Source organism: Rhinopithecus roxellana, chromosome 8 (genome assembly GCF_007565055.1).
Source record: "Rhinopithecus roxellana isolate Shanxi Qingling chromosome 8, ASM756505v1, whole genome shotgun sequence".
In the NCBI taxonomy this organism is placed as follows: domain Eukaryota; kingdom Metazoa; phylum Chordata; class Mammalia; order Primates; family Cercopithecidae; genus Rhinopithecus; species Rhinopithecus roxellana.
In genome coordinates, this window is record NC_044556.1 from 132,916,624 (window position 1) to 132,934,341 (window position 17,718).

At 37.3% G+C, this 17,718-nt stretch overlaps 1 protein-coding gene across 2 annotated transcripts in view; it reads left to right on the forward strand.

Annotated features, from left to right (window-relative positions):
• DHX9 (DExH-box helicase 9) overlaps nt 1–17,718 on the forward strand; it is a 48,712-nt gene that overhangs the window by 30,164 nt on the left and 830 nt on the right. For both annotated transcript variants that reach the window (XM_010368925.2, XM_010368926.2), the window contains 13 exons: nt 3,979–4,135; nt 6,788–6,888; nt 7,995–8,208; nt 8,392–8,486; nt 8,751–8,824; nt 9,948–10,100; nt 11,155–11,315; nt 12,402–12,513; nt 13,170–13,331; nt 13,426–13,553; nt 14,550–14,779; nt 14,931–15,046; nt 16,024–16,224. In XM_010368925.2, coding sequence (XP_010367227.1) covers nt 3,979–4,135; nt 6,788–6,888; nt 7,995–8,208; nt 8,392–8,486; nt 8,751–8,824; nt 9,948–10,100; nt 11,155–11,315; nt 12,402–12,513; nt 13,170–13,331; nt 13,426–13,553; nt 14,550–14,779; nt 14,931–15,046; nt 16,024–16,224 — 1,904 coding nt within the window. The remainder of the gene's footprint in view (nt 1–3,978; nt 4,136–6,787; nt 6,889–7,994; nt 8,209–8,391; nt 8,487–8,750; nt 8,825–9,947; nt 10,101–11,154; nt 11,316–12,401; nt 12,514–13,169; nt 13,332–13,425; nt 13,554–14,549; nt 14,780–14,930; nt 15,047–16,023; nt 16,225–17,718) is intronic.

Here is a 17,718-nt window from a genome sequence, read left to right on the forward strand (position 1 = left end):
TTAGATGCTTTCAGCTCTGATCTTTTCAGATGTTAATGAGAATCATGCCAAAATTAGGAAGAAACTAGAATTTATTTCCAACCCCTCCCTCTTTTGTCCTTGGCAAAACCTGTGTAAAATTAACTTGCTATGCAATTAAGTGATATGAAACAATATCCAAGCCAAGTAGTATAGTGTCTTTCAAAGGTTTCAGTGCATGGGCAGCATGCTTATATAAACTGTCAACTGTGACTCAAAGCATTTTTTTTTTTTTCTTCTCCCATCCCCCATCCTAAAGTTACCCAGGGGCTATCAGCCATAAGTTCAGTCAATCATTAGCAAACACAAGACATAACTTCAGAGTTTCTTAAGTGTTTTAGGAGTTATATGCCAGGAAAGGGGGTCAAAGACCATTAAATACATATTTCATAATATCACAAGTCATAAAATTGAATAGTACTTAGCAACAAAAAGAAATAAAGTACTGATTCATCCATCAGTATGGATAAATTTTAAAACATTATTCTAAAAGAAATAAGCTAGAGACAAGAATACCTACCACATAATTTTATGCATATGAAATTTTAGAAAAAGGCAAATCTGATCTGTGGTGACAAATCAGTAGTGTCCAGGGATTGGGAATTTCCCAATTTCAAGCATAACAGTCTAAAAAAATTTAACTGTTATGCTTGAAATGTGACATTATTTTATGTACTTTCTATTTAATAAAATTTAAAATAAGGTTAATAAAAGGATTTGGATTTTAGATCTTATGATAATCTGTAACACTTATTTTATTTTTTTGAGACGGAGTCTCAGCCTTATTACCCAGGCTAGAGTGCAATGGTGCGATCTCGGCTCGCTGCAACCTCTGCCTCCCAGGTTTAAGCGATTCTCCTTACCTCAGCCTCCCAAGTAGCTAGGATTACAGGTGCCTGCCACCAGGCCTGGCTAATTTTTTGTATTTTTAGTAGAGATAGGATTTCACCATGTTGGCCAGGCTGGTCTCAAACTCCTAACCTCAGGTGATCCACCCTCCTGGCCTCAAAGCATTTCTTAAAAATTTCTCCTCTTTTTTATCTGTTCTTGTTAAACATCTTGAGTTTTGGCAAAACTAAGCTAAAGCAAATAAGATTGGTTAATGTAGCTATGTTCTTAGGGTTTAAATTACTCCAAACACTGGAATAATGTCATGGATTATTCTTGGTATTTTTGTAAAACAGTAAGTGGTTTTGGTCAGCTTAAAAGACTTAGGATGTAAGTAAGTCTGGGCCAGGCACGGTGACTCACGCCTGTAATCTTAGCACTTTGAGAGGCTGAGGTGAGTGGGTCTCTCGAGGTCTGTGTACTATTCACAGTGAAACCTTGTCCAGTCCAGTCCTGTCCAGTTTGGTCCGGTCTTGACCAGTCTTGTCTGGTCATTTCCGGTCCGGTCTGGTTCAGTCCAGTCCTAACTGGTCTTAGGTGGTTTGGCCTGGTCTGGTCCAGTCCTGACCAGTCTTACCTGGTTCAGCCCAGTCTTGTCTGGTTTGGTCTGGTCTTGTCTTGGAGTTTCACTCTTCTGCACAGGCTAGAGTAAAGTTGCTGCATCTCAGCTCACTGCAACCTCCACCCCCGAGTTCAAGCAATTCTGCCTCAACCTACAAGTAGCTGGGATTGTAGGTGCCCACCACCACACCTGGCTACTTTTTGTATTTTTAGTAGAGACGGGGTTTCACCATGTCCAAGCTGGACTCGAACTCCTGACCTCAGGTGATCCGCCTGCCTCTGCCTCCCAAAGTGCTGGGATTTACAGGCGTGAGGCACCGTGCCCTGCCTACAGAGACTTTTCACGTTCTCTATCAAGAATCTTACCTAGTTCTGTCACCTGACAGAACACCCAAGTGCACTTATATACCAATTACTACAAATAATAGAATTTAATAGTATGGCTGGATAAAAGGTTAATATACCAAAGGCAGCTGCAGTTTTTATACTTACACAAATAGCTAGAATAAAACTAAAAAAAAAAAAAGATATCAGTGCAGTAGTCAAAGTTTTCAGTACCTAAGAATAAACAACAAAAACATGTAAGATCTCTACAAGAAAAATAAGTTTTATTACAGAACACTGAAAAAGAAAAGACCATGTTTATATATAGAAGGATTTAATAGCGTATCAATTATTTTCAAGTTGATTCACATTTTGAATGCAATTCTAATTAAAATCCCAGCAAGGTTTTCCATGTAACTTGATGAGGTGATTATAAATACTTAAAAAGATAGATTTATGGCCCCAAATAGCCAGTACTTCTAAAGAAGAGCAGAATGGAGAATCTTTCCTTACAGATAACAAGACTTGTTTTGAAGCTAAAATAATCGAGACAGTGAGGTACATGAGTTGACAAATGGGATAAGGCAGGGCACAAAAGTACATTGTATGTTGTATGTTACGTGCAACATTGTTAGGAGACGGTGGTGGCATGTCAGAGCAGTGAGAAAGGGAATAAGCAATTAAGTAAATGGAACTGGAAACTAATGTTTATTTCAAAGTAGTTGAAATCGGTTCCCTACCTCATAACTAAGTAGAAAAATCAACTCCATATAGATTGAGAACTTTAAATATGTTGACGTGAGTTTTTCAAACACTGAAGTAGAAAATACAAAAATATAAATAAGCGTCTTCTAGACAGTACTGTCCCAAAGAAATATATAAGCCACATAGATAATTTAAATTTTTCTAATACGTTTAAAAAGGTGAAATTAAACATATTTAACCCAGAATATCTAAAATATTTACAACACGCAGTTAATTTTAAAAGTTACATTTGAGATATTTTGCATTATTTTTCTTCATATGATGTCTTCAAAATTTGGTATGTGTTTTACATTTAGAGTACATCTCAATTCAGATTAAAGCTACTGTATTGGGCAGCATAATCTTAAACCTTCTGAAAGGATTGCTGAAAACATGAAATGCACTAACCTTGAAATAAAAGATCAATGTTTTCTTCTATATTAAAATTAAGGTCATTTGTTTAATCAGAAGGTACTTTAAGGAAAACCACAAGCTCGAAGATTCCAATATGTTAGTTTAGGAATATATAAGCAACTTCTACAAATCAATAAGAAAAGTTTAAACAACTTAGAAAAATGAGCAAAAATACAGGCAATTTATAGAAGAGGAAACATTTGGCTAATAAACATGGAGATAATCTCGTTGGGACTAATAGGAAAGCGTAGGTCTAGATCACAAGACACTGCTTTATATCCATTTATTTAATAAAAAGTGACACTAAAATTGTTGGAGAGTATGAATCAGCAGGATCACTTATCCAGTCACTGCTCATGGGGATATATAAATAATGGAACCACTTAGGAAAATAGTTAAGCATTGTCTCCTGAAGTTCTTAGCAATGCTGTTGTATGTAAAAAAGGAAATCCCAACACAGCATAAAATATGCATTCCCATAAAGTAAGTAAAATTTAAAAATACAGTTGGCTGAGGCGGATGGATCACTTGAGGCCAGGAGTTTGAGACCAGCCTGGCCAATATGGCTTGGCTCACCACAGCCTCTCCCTCCCGGGTTCACGTGATTATCCTGTCTCACCCTCCCGAGTACCTGGGATTACAGGCATGTTCCACCACACTGGGCTTAATTTTGTATTTTTAGTAGAGACAGGGTTTCTCCATGTTGGTCAGGCTGGTCTTGAACTCCTGACCTCAGATGATCCACCCGCCTTGACCTCCCAAAATGCTGGGATTACAGGTGTGAGCCACCGAGCCCGGCCAATAGCACTCATTTCTAATCTCCACAACTATTAGGCTACAACTGTTCTTAAAAATTGTTATTGATATCTTAAAAATTGATAAAGGACCCACTGTGATCCTTTATCTTGCACTTATGAGCCATCTAAGAAACTGAATTTAATTGATGTCTTGTGGTTGTATAACTCTTTTAGGGGTAGCTTGTTGTATAAACTTAATGTAATTTCAGACATTTTGTTTGTCTTTTAATAGACTGACTTCCTTCTGGTAGTACTGCGTGATGTGGTTCAGGCTTATCCTGAAGTTCGCATTGTTCTTATGTCCGCTACTATTGATACCAGCATGTTCTGTGAATATTTCTTCAATTGCCCCATCATTGAAGTTTATGGGAGGACTTACCCAGTTCAAGGTAATATTGTGGGGGCGGTATAGGAACAGCTTTTGTACAGTAGGGTTTGTATTTTCTTAATCCTGGAGATTGGAGGTATAATTTAAAGAATACTTAAAATACAGACCAAATTATAGTATCAAATGTATCGTAGCATATTTGAGGAGTTTCTTGTCTGTAATTTTATACAGTAGTGAGTACAGTCTGAGAAATGAGACCAGGTTTCATTTACTACTTGAGTAGCTTGCATATCCACTAAGTTTCCAGGCCTTTACTTATGAAGCCAAACTTTTAAAAATTAAAATGTATGGTCAAAGGGAAATCACTGTGGTGTATAGGTAATTATAGGAATTATTATTAAAAGTTTATGCAGCCAGGATCAAATTAAGAATCCTTTTTAGAGCCTGAGCAACTAGATTTTGAATTAAGATTAAGGGATGTATATCAAGGTTATATATTTCTGATAAGTGAGAGTTATTTAGTATCTTTTTGTTTTTCTGAGACAGGGTCTCACTCTCGCCCAGACTGGAGTGTAGTGGTGCAATGGCTCACTGCAACCTCTGGCTCCCTGGCTCAACCAGTCCTCCCATCTCAGCTTCCTGAGTACCCGGGACTACAGGTGCACACCGCCGCGCCTGGCTAACTTCTTATATTTTGTAGTGACAAGGTCTCACCATGGTGCCCAAGCTGGTCTCAAAGTTATGAACTCAGGCAGTCAGCCTGCCTCAGCCTCCCAAAGTGCTGGGATTACAGTCTAGAGCCACTGCGCCCAGCCTTCTTTGCTGTCTTTAGGAGTTGTTATCACAGTTTTCTAGGATAGTCATCTGGTAGCTGTGGGGGAATAAAAAGAATTATGGCACATTCTAATTGAGGGCATGAAAATAAGAGAGAAACAATGTAGATAGATATGAAGTGATGTTATGGCTAAGCCAGTGTAACTCAACCAGGTTAATTCTAAAACTGCTGAACATGTGTACTGGAATAGACATACAAGTAAATGAATGGCAAGTGGTGGGAGCTTAGTTTCTTACTACTAGAAAGAGAAGTTAAGAATAAGTGGGATTGCCAGAACAAACCATATGGTACTGGATTATACTCAAAGAGATCAGTATGAACTGTGTTTAGCTAAATGGAGATACAAATGGATAGATACAGAAATAATTACAGATAGATGTGGATACATGTGTTAGTATACATACACATTTTTTCCTAGCTCTGTGTGCTAAGTGGGAGTAGAAACAGTGACACCAAATAGATAGGGATATGCCCCACATCCAGATTTTGTTTTTAATGCCCTTCTCCAGTTAAAGGAACCAGAGAAATGGCTGCTTCTAGGATGAAACAGTATATACAAAAATGAGCCTGGAACATCTTGTTCCTTAAAGTAAGGAAGTGCCTAAAAGCCCATAACGATGGGGATAAGGAGACACAGGAGCCAACTTGAAAGAGCTCCCAATGGCCAAACCTGGAACAGTTTGAGGAAAAAAAATAACATGGTATTAGATTACCAAAATATAAAATACTTATGTGTCTATACTGATATGTAAATAAGTGGTTTAATAAAAAGAATACGGCCGGGCGCGGTGGCTCAAGCCTGTAATCCCAGCACTTTGGGAGGCCGAGACGGGTGGATCACAAGGTCAGGAGATCGAGACCATCCTGGCAAACACAGTGAAACCCCGTCTCTACTAAAAATACAAAAAACTAGCCGGGCGAGGTGGCGGGTGCCTGTAGTCCCAGCTACTTGGGAGGCTGAGGCAGGAGAATGGCGTGAACCCGGGAGGCGGAGCTTGCAGTGAGGGGAGATCGCACCACTGCACTCCAGCCTGGGCGACAGAGCAAGACTCCGCCTCAAAAATAAATAAATAAATAAATAAATAAATAAATAGAATAGCGACAAGTGTCTCTTACAAAAGAATTTTAAATAATTTATGTAAATGGTCTCCCCACTTTTCAAACAAGTGGGCCTGAACTACTTAAGCCTTGAGTGGGCTGTGTTTAATAACTTCTAAAGAGTACAGTGTGGGAAGAAGGGAAAATGAGTAACTTTACGGTGGAGAAACTTGGCAGGCACTACCACAGGTGATCGAGTTTTAACATCATGAGGAGTAAGTCATATTGATAGGATGTGCCCTTAAATATGATGTGATGAGAATGGCACTTTGGGAGTCTTGGATATAGAGGATGTTTCGATTATAAAAAGATATTCTGGGGCCATCTGAGAATCTCGAGCATAATTGATCAACAGATCTTCCAGTCCTTGCATTGAGATCCTTCTTCAGATTAACTAGAAGCCATTTTGTGTGTGCCTACTGATAGAGGAAGGATGGACTATGGTATATTGTATTGAAGTTACTTCTTTCATGTATAACTCCCACACAATGGAAATGTATAGATAAATGTTTGGTTGAATGTTATACACAGAGGATACCCCAACTGGCGATGTGGGAACATGTATAAAAGATACCTCACCCTCCTTCAGTGTCTAAGAGAGGGAAACACTGAGTTTGATTAGGAAAATAAGGTTATTGCTACTGGAATTTTTTGGCATTTGTGAAGAATTAGACTGGAGGGGTATTAAAGTAGTTTTGAACTGTTAATTAGCAAATGAATTTGAGTCTGCCTCATTGTGAAAGTTGATAGTACTTAACCTGACTGGATTGTCCCTGGCAGAATATTTTCTGGAAGACTGCATTCAGATGACCCACTTTATTCCTCCACCAAAAGACAAGAAGAAGAAGGATAAGGATGATGATGGTGGTGAGGATGATGATGTAAGTGAATTTCATGAAGAATTTCCATTATGGGCAAATTGTCAATGCAGAGAAAAAATGAGTTAATATAACATGCAGTGTATTAGCATTACAGAAAACTTTTTAAAAAACTCTAATGTCTGCCTTTGGATTAAATGATGCATTTTACTGCAAAAAATTCCAGGTTCAGTGACAAGCTGTTTTCTATCACGAGTTAAATTATTTCTGGCATAAAGGTCAAAAGAAAAAGAAGAAAGAATACGATGTTTAAAGCCCAGGCATGGTTAGAGACAACACTATTGTCTAAGGTTTTGCTACTCAAAGTGTTTTCAGTAGGCTGCAGCACCTAGGAAACTGGTAGAAAGGCAGAATCCTGTGCCCCACCCTAGATCTACTGAATCAGAATCTACAGTTTAACAATATCCCCAAGTGATCTATATATATAATAAAGTTTAAGAGACAGCAGCTATAGCTTTAGCTACAGGAGACTGGAGATGACATTATCAGGTGGATGGAGTATTAAATCAGGGAGCAATGAGGGATTTCCTAGGAGAAACAGGAAAGACTTACTTTGTCGTGCTTGAGAGTTGGACAAATGATAGTATAAGAACGAATTATCTGGAAATATAGACTGAGCCAGCCAGCAATACAGAATTTGCTAGAAAACCTAAGATTATATCTTTTTAATCAAAAGATCTGAAGATGTAAATGAATAGCAGATTAGAAAATTTAGCAGGGAAAAAACAATTGTAACAACTTTCTCAACTTGTTTTATCATTGATTCTAATGTGAACTTTTTGGAAAATACTGCATTATTTCAGTAACAGTAAAAAAGAAATATACTCGGTAGAAGGCTCCATGAGAGGTTTGAGTCAAATTTAAAAGTTTGTGCTTGAGTTTTAGTCCTATCCTGTGAGAAGTAGTAGTTAGTAGAAAAGTTCAGTATATTGATGTAAGCTCTGTGTTTTTGGAAATTAAATTTCTTCTGTATTCTGTAGTGTGACTAGTCAACTAGAATAAATAATGACATTAGAAGTCACTAGAGTCAGTGGAAGAAGTCTAGAAGACTTATCTCATGAGCTGTAGTAACTGAGACAATCCAAAATATGTCTCCCCGTTTTTTATAGGCAAATTGCAACTTGATCTGTGGTGATGAATATGGTCCAGAAACAAGGTTGAGCATGTCTCAATTGAATGAAAAGGAAACTCCTTTTGAACTCATCGAAGCTCTACTTAAGTACATCGAAACCCTTAATGTTCCCGGAGCTGTGTTGGTTTTTTTGCCTGGCTGGAATTTGATTTATACTATGCAGAAGCATTTGGAAATGAATCCACATTTTGGTATGAATCTTTGAATTCTCACGTATTTGAGAGTGGAAATGAATGTTTTTGCTAGTGCCTTAGCCAGTATGTGAAAACAAAGTTTTATGTTGTCTCTACTTTTGAATAGAAGTATGTATAATGGAGAGCTGTTTGAAACCAGCTCCTGTTTTTAGTCCCTGATTGTTCTGTATTGTTATATAGGAAGCCATCGGTATCAGATTCTACCTCTGCATTCTCAGATTCCTCGAGAGGAACAGCGCAAAGTGTTTGATCCAGTACCAGTTGGAGTAACCAAGGTAAATATTAAACATTACAGTGACGGGACTGAAAGTGAGGTGTACATACTAAACAAATGTTACAGGCCTTCAAAGAGCTAACCAAAAAATTGTAACCCATCTGAATTGAGGAAGAAAAAAGGAGTCTTTTTCTGAACTTAATAGATGGTTCATTAATCAGTTATTGGGTGATGTTTTTAGGACTTCTGTAATTTTCTTGTCATTTGTTACATAAGGAAATAAGTCCTTTCGAGTATATAATAAGAATGTAATTTTTCTTCACAGGTTATTTTGTCCACAAATATTGCTGAAACAAGCATTACCATAAATGATGTTGTTTATGTCATTGACTCCTGCAAGTAAGTTACTGGGAAACCTATTTGCCTGTTCCAGTATTACCAACTGGAAACTTCTTACCAGTTAACAGAATCAAAAACACCTTATTTTTAAACTCCTGTGTTCTTATATCCCCAAAATTATTGTGCATCTGTATAGCATTATAAGTAATTGATAATTAAGAGTAGTTACTTGTGTTGATTACTGCAAATCAGTTATGGTAGAAAGTGACAAAGCTTCAAACTGTAACTGATGATTACTTCTCATTGCTCTTGGCTGCTGGTGTTTCGCTTATTTCCCATTGGGTATTTCCATTGATCTCTGCCATACTATAGCATGCTATTTGATGAATAAAGATAACCAGTGTTTAGCACATGACAAATATCCTACCTTGAAGGACCCTCCTTTATGGATTAAAGGTCTTCATTTGGTATGAGATGAGCCTGGAAAATATGCCAGGAGGCATTCTGTGTAGATACAGGAATCACATGGTAATCAGTTGAAAGGACAAAGACGTTGAAACTTGGTTATATCTGGTCAACTTGTGCCCCATGACTTCTCTATATAATTCCTTAGTGTGTCCTGACAGTGAAAACAATTTGCTGCCAACATCCATTTTAGGAAATGTTGAATAGCATTCTGTGCCCAGTCCCAGTAGTTTAGTGACAACTGTCTCTGTATGTAACGTTGAAGGAATCTGAGGTTGCTTGGGGGTTCAGAAGGACCACACAGTCACCACTACATATAGATAATCCTAAAAGTTACACTAAACTTTGGAATAGAGATGACTTAAATAATTATTTTATTTTGTGTATGTGCCATATTCCATTTAAATGCTTTGCATTTGTTAATTAATGTTTACCAAAAAAAAAAAAAAAAACCTCTTATAAGGTAGGTAATGGCATAGAAAGTTTGGCCAAGGCAGTTCAGCTGGTAAGTGGCAGATGGATGTTACATTGCCTTTTAGTGGGTTGACAACTAGGAGTGTGCAGTCAAATTGCTAATTTTTACTTGTGCCATTCATGAATAGACATCACAAGTAAGCATGACTTTAACTACATAGTGGAAAGGACTCACTACTTAGTGGATATGTAATAGTTATTGATAATACACGAGTCTTAGAATTAACCAGTCTTTCCTATGTAGGCAGAAAGTGAAACTCTTCACTGCTCACAACAATATGACCAATTATGCTACAGTATGGGCATCAAAAACAAACCTTGAGCAGCGGAAAGGGCGAGCTGGCCGAGTACGGCCTGGATTCTGCTTTCACCTGTGCAGCCGAGCTCGTTTTGAGAGGTAAGACCAATTCTTGACCTTTAGTAAGGGGTTCTGTTCTCTGTAGGGACAGACATATGCAGTTATGTAAACCTGCCAGTTTAAGCTGATCTAAGTTTTGCCAGCCATGTTGGAATCAGGTGTAGATGTTTCTTAAGAATCTTCATCATGAATCATTTATAGAGAATAAGCCAGAATTAGAAATATAGAGACCTAGATTTTAGTATTATTTGTGTCTAATATGTTGTATAACACTAAGTGGTTACTCCTTAAGCCTGCGTTTTCCTCATTCTATAAAATACTAAGTTACTTAATCTCTCTTGTTTCCTCTGTTGTAAAAAGAATATGGTAAATAATGCCTAACCCATAGGATTAGTATAAGAATTAAATGAGTTAATAATCAGTGTCTGGCACATCATGATCTCCCAATAAGTGTTTGCTATTGTTAATTTATATAGGTCAAATACCTCTTTTAAAACTGAAATACTTGGGACCAGAAGTGAATTTTTATTTATTTGTAATATTTGCATTGTATTTACCAGTTTGGCATCCCTAATCTGAAAATATGAAATCCAAAACGCTCTAGTGAGCATTTCCTTTAAGTGTCATGTCAGAAGTCAAAAAGTTTTGGATTTTAAAGAATTACATCTGTAAGAGCCTTTCTAGTGGCACTAAAATTACATGAACTTCCTAGGTGGGAGGTTGTAGAGAAATGTTAGTATGAGTTATCCTACAAAAAGTGTTGTCGTTTTTAACCCATGTTTGTCAACAGGCAAGGCCTAAAGAGACCATGGGTGAAGCTAATAGCATTCGAGATTTTGGATAATATTTTCATTTTTCTTCTCAGCTGGAAAGGCCATCAAGCTGTGAGGATAAGTCAGAAACCACTATGCAACCAGATTAAATTTTGTCAGTAGTGTGTATAGTGAATGATAACAGGGTCGATGATAATTGTAAAATAAAAGGATGAGGAAAGGGCAGCTCTATGCCTGATTACCTTGCTGCAGAAAGTTTATTAAACTAGCATCTGTGTATACACAAGGAGGATGGTTATTTTATGCTTGTTTTCTCTCAGACTTGAAACCCACATGACACCAGAGATGTTCCGAACACCATTGCATGAAATTGCTCTTAGCATAAAACTTCTGCGTCTGGGAGGAATTGGTCAATTTCTGGCCAAAGCAATTGAACCTCCCCCTTTGGATGCTGTGATTGAAGCAGAACACACTCTTAGAGGTACTTAACAAATACAAACCTACTTGACACAGATATTAATCATACCATCTGTCTTATCCTAGCAGATAACACTTAACAAATGAATGAAGATGTAGTCAACAGGGCTGTGATAATAATAGTAAGGCTTCCAGTCTTACCTTAGGTACTTAATATAGTCACTGTTCTAATGAGCAGTGAGAGGGAAGAAAGGGACAGTGAGTCTTAACTTTACAAAAGAAAACTTAAAAAGGCATCTCTTAACTATGTACTAAAGATCAGAACATAACTTACTCATGATACCCACAGAATTTCATATGAATATCTTACAACTTTTTTGAGACGGAATCTCACTCCATTGCCCAGGCTGGAGTGCAGTGGCATGATCTCAGCTCACTGCAACCTCCACCTCCCAGGTTCAAGCCATTCTTCTGCCTCAGCCTTCCGAGTAGCTGAGACTACAGGCATACACCACCACACCTGGCTAATTTTTGTATTTTTAGTAGAGGCGGGGTTTCACCATGTTGGCCAGGCTGGTCTGAAACTCCCTACCTCAAGTGATCCACCCACCTCAGCCTCCCAAAGTGCTGGGATTACAGACGTGAGCCATGTCCAGCCTGGAACATTTATGTTTTCTTGCTAAATTGTTTTAGAAGCAGTGAAAATAGTGCAGTGAAAATTAAGGGCATTGGAGCTAGATCTGAATTTGAATTTTGAATCTAGCATTTATCTGCTATGTAACTTCAGAATTTTCTCCAGATTTTTTTTTTTTCTAAAACATTAACAGTTGAGTGTCAGACTTCTTATGGCATATAGAAACTTATGCTGCTATTATAGTTAATACTGTATTTATAGACTTAATATGAATTGTATTTGTTTTTATAACCTACGGGATATAGTTGTAGTACCTTCCTTATGTTGAGTGCTCCAGATTTTGATTTTGTTCTATTTTTGAGTAAAGAGAATTGTTGGCTATAGACATGGTACTAGCAATTGGTTTGACAGAAGAGGAAGTCTAAACTATCTTAACCTTAATTTAGAAAGTAATGTTTTGTCTGCCTAAAATTAGTGTTCATGTGTTTCTACTTACAAAAAACTATCTCCCCACAGAGCTTGATGCATTAGATGCCAATGATGAGTTGACTCCTTTGGGACGAATCCTGGCTAAACTCCCTATTGAGCCTCGTTTTGGGAAAATGATGATAATGGGGTGTATTTTCTAGTAAGTGCTTTGTTTTATTTCTCTTCGTTAAGTGGTAGAATAATTTCTGAATCTTCTTCTCCCTGTAAAAGCAGTATTGGCTCAGATAAAAGAAAAAAATCCTGAATGTTCTTAAGGGAAGTGACATACCTAAATATTGAGAGAAGTGTAACATGAAAAAAATGTACAGTTCCAGTAGGTGGATATCTGGGCCCAACATGGGGAAACGGGCACTGATTTCTCATAAGTAAAAAGTAAGCAGGCCAGGCAATGTGGCTCACACCTTTAATCCTAGCACTTTGGGAGGCCAGGTTGGGAGGGTCCCTCGTTACTAATAGTTGGTCTTGAAAGAGCAGCATCAGGAAAAGAGGTTAATTTTATCAGAAAATGTTGAAGATTAAGAGATTTGGTATGATGAGGAAGAGAGAATATAAAAGGAGAAATATACTTGGTCATAATTTATGGTAAGTACATGACCATTGGAGCATCAGAGCACCTTTTTTTTTTCTTTCTGATTCTGAAGAGAGCAGCTGTAAAGTCCTTTGTTAACCCAATTTCATTGAAAATAAAAGTAGAATCGTAGCCATAAAGACTGCAACCCACAGTCGACAGTACTACCTGAGCTGCTGGCAACAATATTGTGATCTAGTCTGAATTTAACTGTCTGTGTATTTCAGCGTGGGAGATGCTATCTGTACCATTGCTGCTGCTACCTGCTTTCCAGAGCCTTTCATCAATGAAGGAAAGCGGCTGGGCTATATCCATCGAAATTTTGCTGGAAACAGATTTTCTGATCACGTAGCCCTTTTATCAGTATTCCAAGCCTGGGATGATGCTAGGTATGAGTAAGATTTGGGTGAGCTGACTGTAGTTTCTCATTTATATTTAGTTCTCGGGTCTTAGAGAATGATTTCTCATACCAATTTATTTTAGAATGGGTGGAGAAGAAGCAGAGATACGTTTTTGTGAGCACAAAAGACTTAATATGGCCACACTAAGAATGACTTGGGAAGCCAAAGTTCAACTCAAAGAGATTTTGATTAATTCTGGGTTTCCAGAAGGTAAGACTCCCATTCTTAAGATATCTTTAAAGTGACATTTATATAGTACATGCAAATTGACAGCAAAGTGTATTTTAGCTTCAAATTTTAGACCCTATGATTTTTATATATTCCCAACTATTTCTTAGTTCTCATGGATACTAGTCTAGCTCCCAGAATGAGTACTTTGCTGATAACCTTATAGTGGTTTGCAAAGTAATTGATTAGCATTTAGACTTGAAGTAAATTCTACCACATTAAATTTTAAATGGCTTTAATTTATACTTCTGGTGTACAGATGACTAGAGGACCTTATGACATCTAACGTAGAAAAAAACCAACTCATGTTTCTTGATATAAAGATGAGCTATAGTACTCTTCTTTTCCAACTAGGTTAAAATGTAGAATTATTTCCTAAAACATTGAGAACTGGAATGCATAACCAGAAATAAGACTGTTGAGAGACAGAAGGTAGTTGGGCAAGTTGGTAAATTTTTAACGGCTGTGATTGGAATAACTTAACAGAGTAGTGAGTGGTTCTTTTCTGTCATAAGCCAGCCGAAATATTAGTTTTTCCTCAAAATTATAAGAGGGAAAACTTTTTATGTGCTAGAGTCTTGAGATGCATTTTATAGGTAATGAAACAGGCACCAAGGTATAAATTGTCTTTAATTTATCCAATTAGGAGGTTATAAGACTAGAACTCGTTTGTCTAGAACAAAATATGTCTGTGTTTTCAGCGGTTGACTGTCATGTTTTCCAGTCAGTAGCTAAGTACTCATAAAGTGTAGACTGGGTAAAAACGTCAACCTTCATTCCAGTAGGTGTCCTCTTAGATTATCATTCCATCTTCTCTACAACTAACAGCTATTGAAGAGTAGCAGATGAGAAAGTTTTACAGACAGGTTATGTGAAGAGAGGAAGAGTCAGTTCTCCGAATTTTCTTGAATAGTTTGCATGTAATGTGAAGATCAGCCAGTTATCTGATTTTTCTTTTCACTCTGCTCCTCTTAACAGACTGTTTGTTGACACAAGTGTTTACTAACACTGGACCAGATAATAATTTGGATGTTGTTATCTCCCTCCTGGCCTTTGGTGTGTACCCCAATGTATGCTATCATAAGGAAAAGAGAAAGATTCTCACCACTGAAGGACGTAATGCACTTATCCACAAATCATCTGTTAACTGTCCTTTTAGTAGCCAAGACATGAAGTACCCATCTCCCTTCTTTGTATTTGGTGAAAAGGTAAGAAAAGACTACAAAAGTTAACGTTGAAAGTTGAAATTGTCTTCACAATCGTTAGGAATATGAATTTTGATTTTCAAAGCATAGTATATGGCAGTATTTGGAAGTTGGAATGTCAACCATTTTGTACTGTCTCTTTCTCCATTTGCAGATTCGAACTCGAGCCATCTCTGCTAAAGGCATGACTTTAGTCACACCCCTGCAGTTGCTTCTGTTTGCCTCCAAGAAAGTCCAATCTGATGGGCAGATTGTGCTTGTAGATGACTGGTATGGATTTTCAGATGTGAACTCCAAACTGAATCCTTAGAATTATAATATGGAATTCAGCTGCTAATCTAACTTAATTATATACTAATTATAACTTAAATAGATACTAACTATATCTAACTTAATTGCATACTATATACTTAAACGGATACCAGTAGAAGCAGATGCATTAGAAATTTGAGCCATGTCTAACCACTATGCACACCACTATGGAATCAATCTAAGTGAAGCTTGAATACACTTTCACATACTCTCTATATTGATTCAAAACTAGTGGCAAGCACTGGGCAAAAATGGAATAGAGCTTAATGGATAGCCAGTAGGCTCAGCCATCATATTCTTGAAAACCTAGAAAATGCCAGCATTCTGGGTCTCTTAATTCATTCTTTTAAAGTCTGGATGATCTGGCTGGGTGCCGCAGATCACTTGGGCTCAGGAAGTTCGAGATCAGCCTGGACAACATGGTGAAACCTGTCTCTACTGAAAATACAAAAAGTCTAGCCTAGTGTGGTAGCGCACACCAATAGTCCCAGCTATTCTGGAGGCTGAGGCAGGAGAATCACTTGAACCTGGGAGGCAGAGGTTGCAGTGAGCCAAGATCACGCCACTCCACTCCAGCCTGAGCAACAGAGCAAGACTCTGTCTCAGAAAAATAATAAAGTCTGAATGATCCATATTGCTGGACTTTTTTTTGTTTATTGTATATTACATATATTTTTGTATTTTATTAGGCTTGATAGACTTTATGGCTTCAGATTCCTGCTAGTAGCAGTGAATTTTAAGAGGCTAGTGCTGATTATTACTGCTCTTCATATCTGTGTTTGCCTAAGTTTGGGGCCATTATAAGTAGTTTTTTTAAATATTAGTGCTTAAGAAGTTAAATTTATTCTTTAACTTGCCATGTGTGAAGTTGAGAGATAATGGTCTTTTTCTTCATATACTCCTTCTCTTATTTTTAATGTTTTTCGCCACTTTAGGATTAAACTGCAAATATCTCATGAAGCTGCTGCCTGTATCACCGGTCTCCGGGCAGCCATGGAGGCTCTGGTTGTTGAAGTAACCAAACAACCTGCTATCATCAGCCAGTTGGACCCTGTAAATGAACGTATGCTGAACATGATCCGTCAAATCTCTAGACCCTCAGCTGCTGGTATCAACCTTATGATTGGCAGTACACGGTGAGTACCATATTAACTTCTCATTGAACCAAGTAGAGGGGAGAGATCTTTTGTAGGTCTAGAATTTCTAGAGTTAGTGATAGAAGCCTTATTAAGTAAAATTCTAGATATAGATAGTTTAGTTCCGTCTGACAAACTCAGAACAAAGAATGTCATTTACTTTTGTTAGTCCCTTTGTTAGTAATTGGTCTGCCGCATCAGTGCATATTGGTAGTGTTAGAAAAGGATCTTACAAATACACATACGTAGTTCAGAGTAGGTCACATGACAGGGAAGTGACACAGCCCGGATAGCCCTTTTTCCATGGTACTGTTTTGGCATCTCTAAAGAAAAAATACTGATGAGATGTTAAATTACTTATTTATCCAATGTGTATGTGTTTTTGTTTATCTTAAACAACTAAGAGCATGGATATCCTAAAGCAAAGAAATGAGAAATTTATCTTAATTCTTAAAATTTTTATTTGCTTCAGGTTTTAAAATTTTTTCCTTTGCCCATGAGTTTTTATTTACAAATACTTGATACTTGCCAAAAAGGCAGAAGAGTGATACAATGTATAGCCATATAGTCTTTGTTTAGATTGACTAATTTTCAGCGTTTTGTACATTTCCTTAATCATTTGTGATGAAGTAGTAGGCACTACCACATTTTACATCAATACACTTCATATCTTTTAAGAATATGGTCACAATAACACCCCAAAACCTTAAGTGTTTTAGTAATACTATAATATGCTAATGTACTAAAATCCTTCCAGTTATCCAAAAATGACCTCTAATTCCTCATCAAAAATGATTTATTGCATTTGGTCTGTCTGTAAGATGGGTAGATGGTTATCCTCATCCTCTTTAATATAGATACGGAAACCGGGCACAGATAAGACTCAAGGTCATACAACTAATAACTGATAGAACCAGATTCAAACCCAGGCAACATGCCTCCTGAAACTGTTCTTACTCTGCTTTACTGTGGCCCTCCTAGGTGGTTAAATGTATAGAATAATTCAGTAAGCATCATAGGCAGATAACAAATGAAGTATTCATGGGTGTTTAGGAGAAGAGAGATTATTTTTGGTAGGAGGGCTGGTAAGCAAGGAGCCTTTGTATATATAATCTGTTTCTATGAGGGATAGTAGTCCAGAAACTAGAAAGAAAGGGATATATGTAAGAGAGTTTAGGATGTATGACTATGTGGTGGCCTAAATTACAGTAGTAGATAGAATTTTTGAAAATTAGATAGACATTTTTCAAAATCGTATTTTAGAATTATTGCAGGAAAACTTTTAGTGATAAAGACCAAATAGTTTATTGGCAGCTCCAGGAACCCTCTCCTAATGCTTGCCTTCTTGGAACACTATGTTGTTAACCTGAGTAAGAGCAGTCTTAAAGTTGTAATGACATACTGCCAAAATTCAAAACCTTTGAGATTGAACCAGAAAGAACTTCAGAAAAACAGATGGATATAATTGATGACTGTTTCAGAATAGCAGATCCA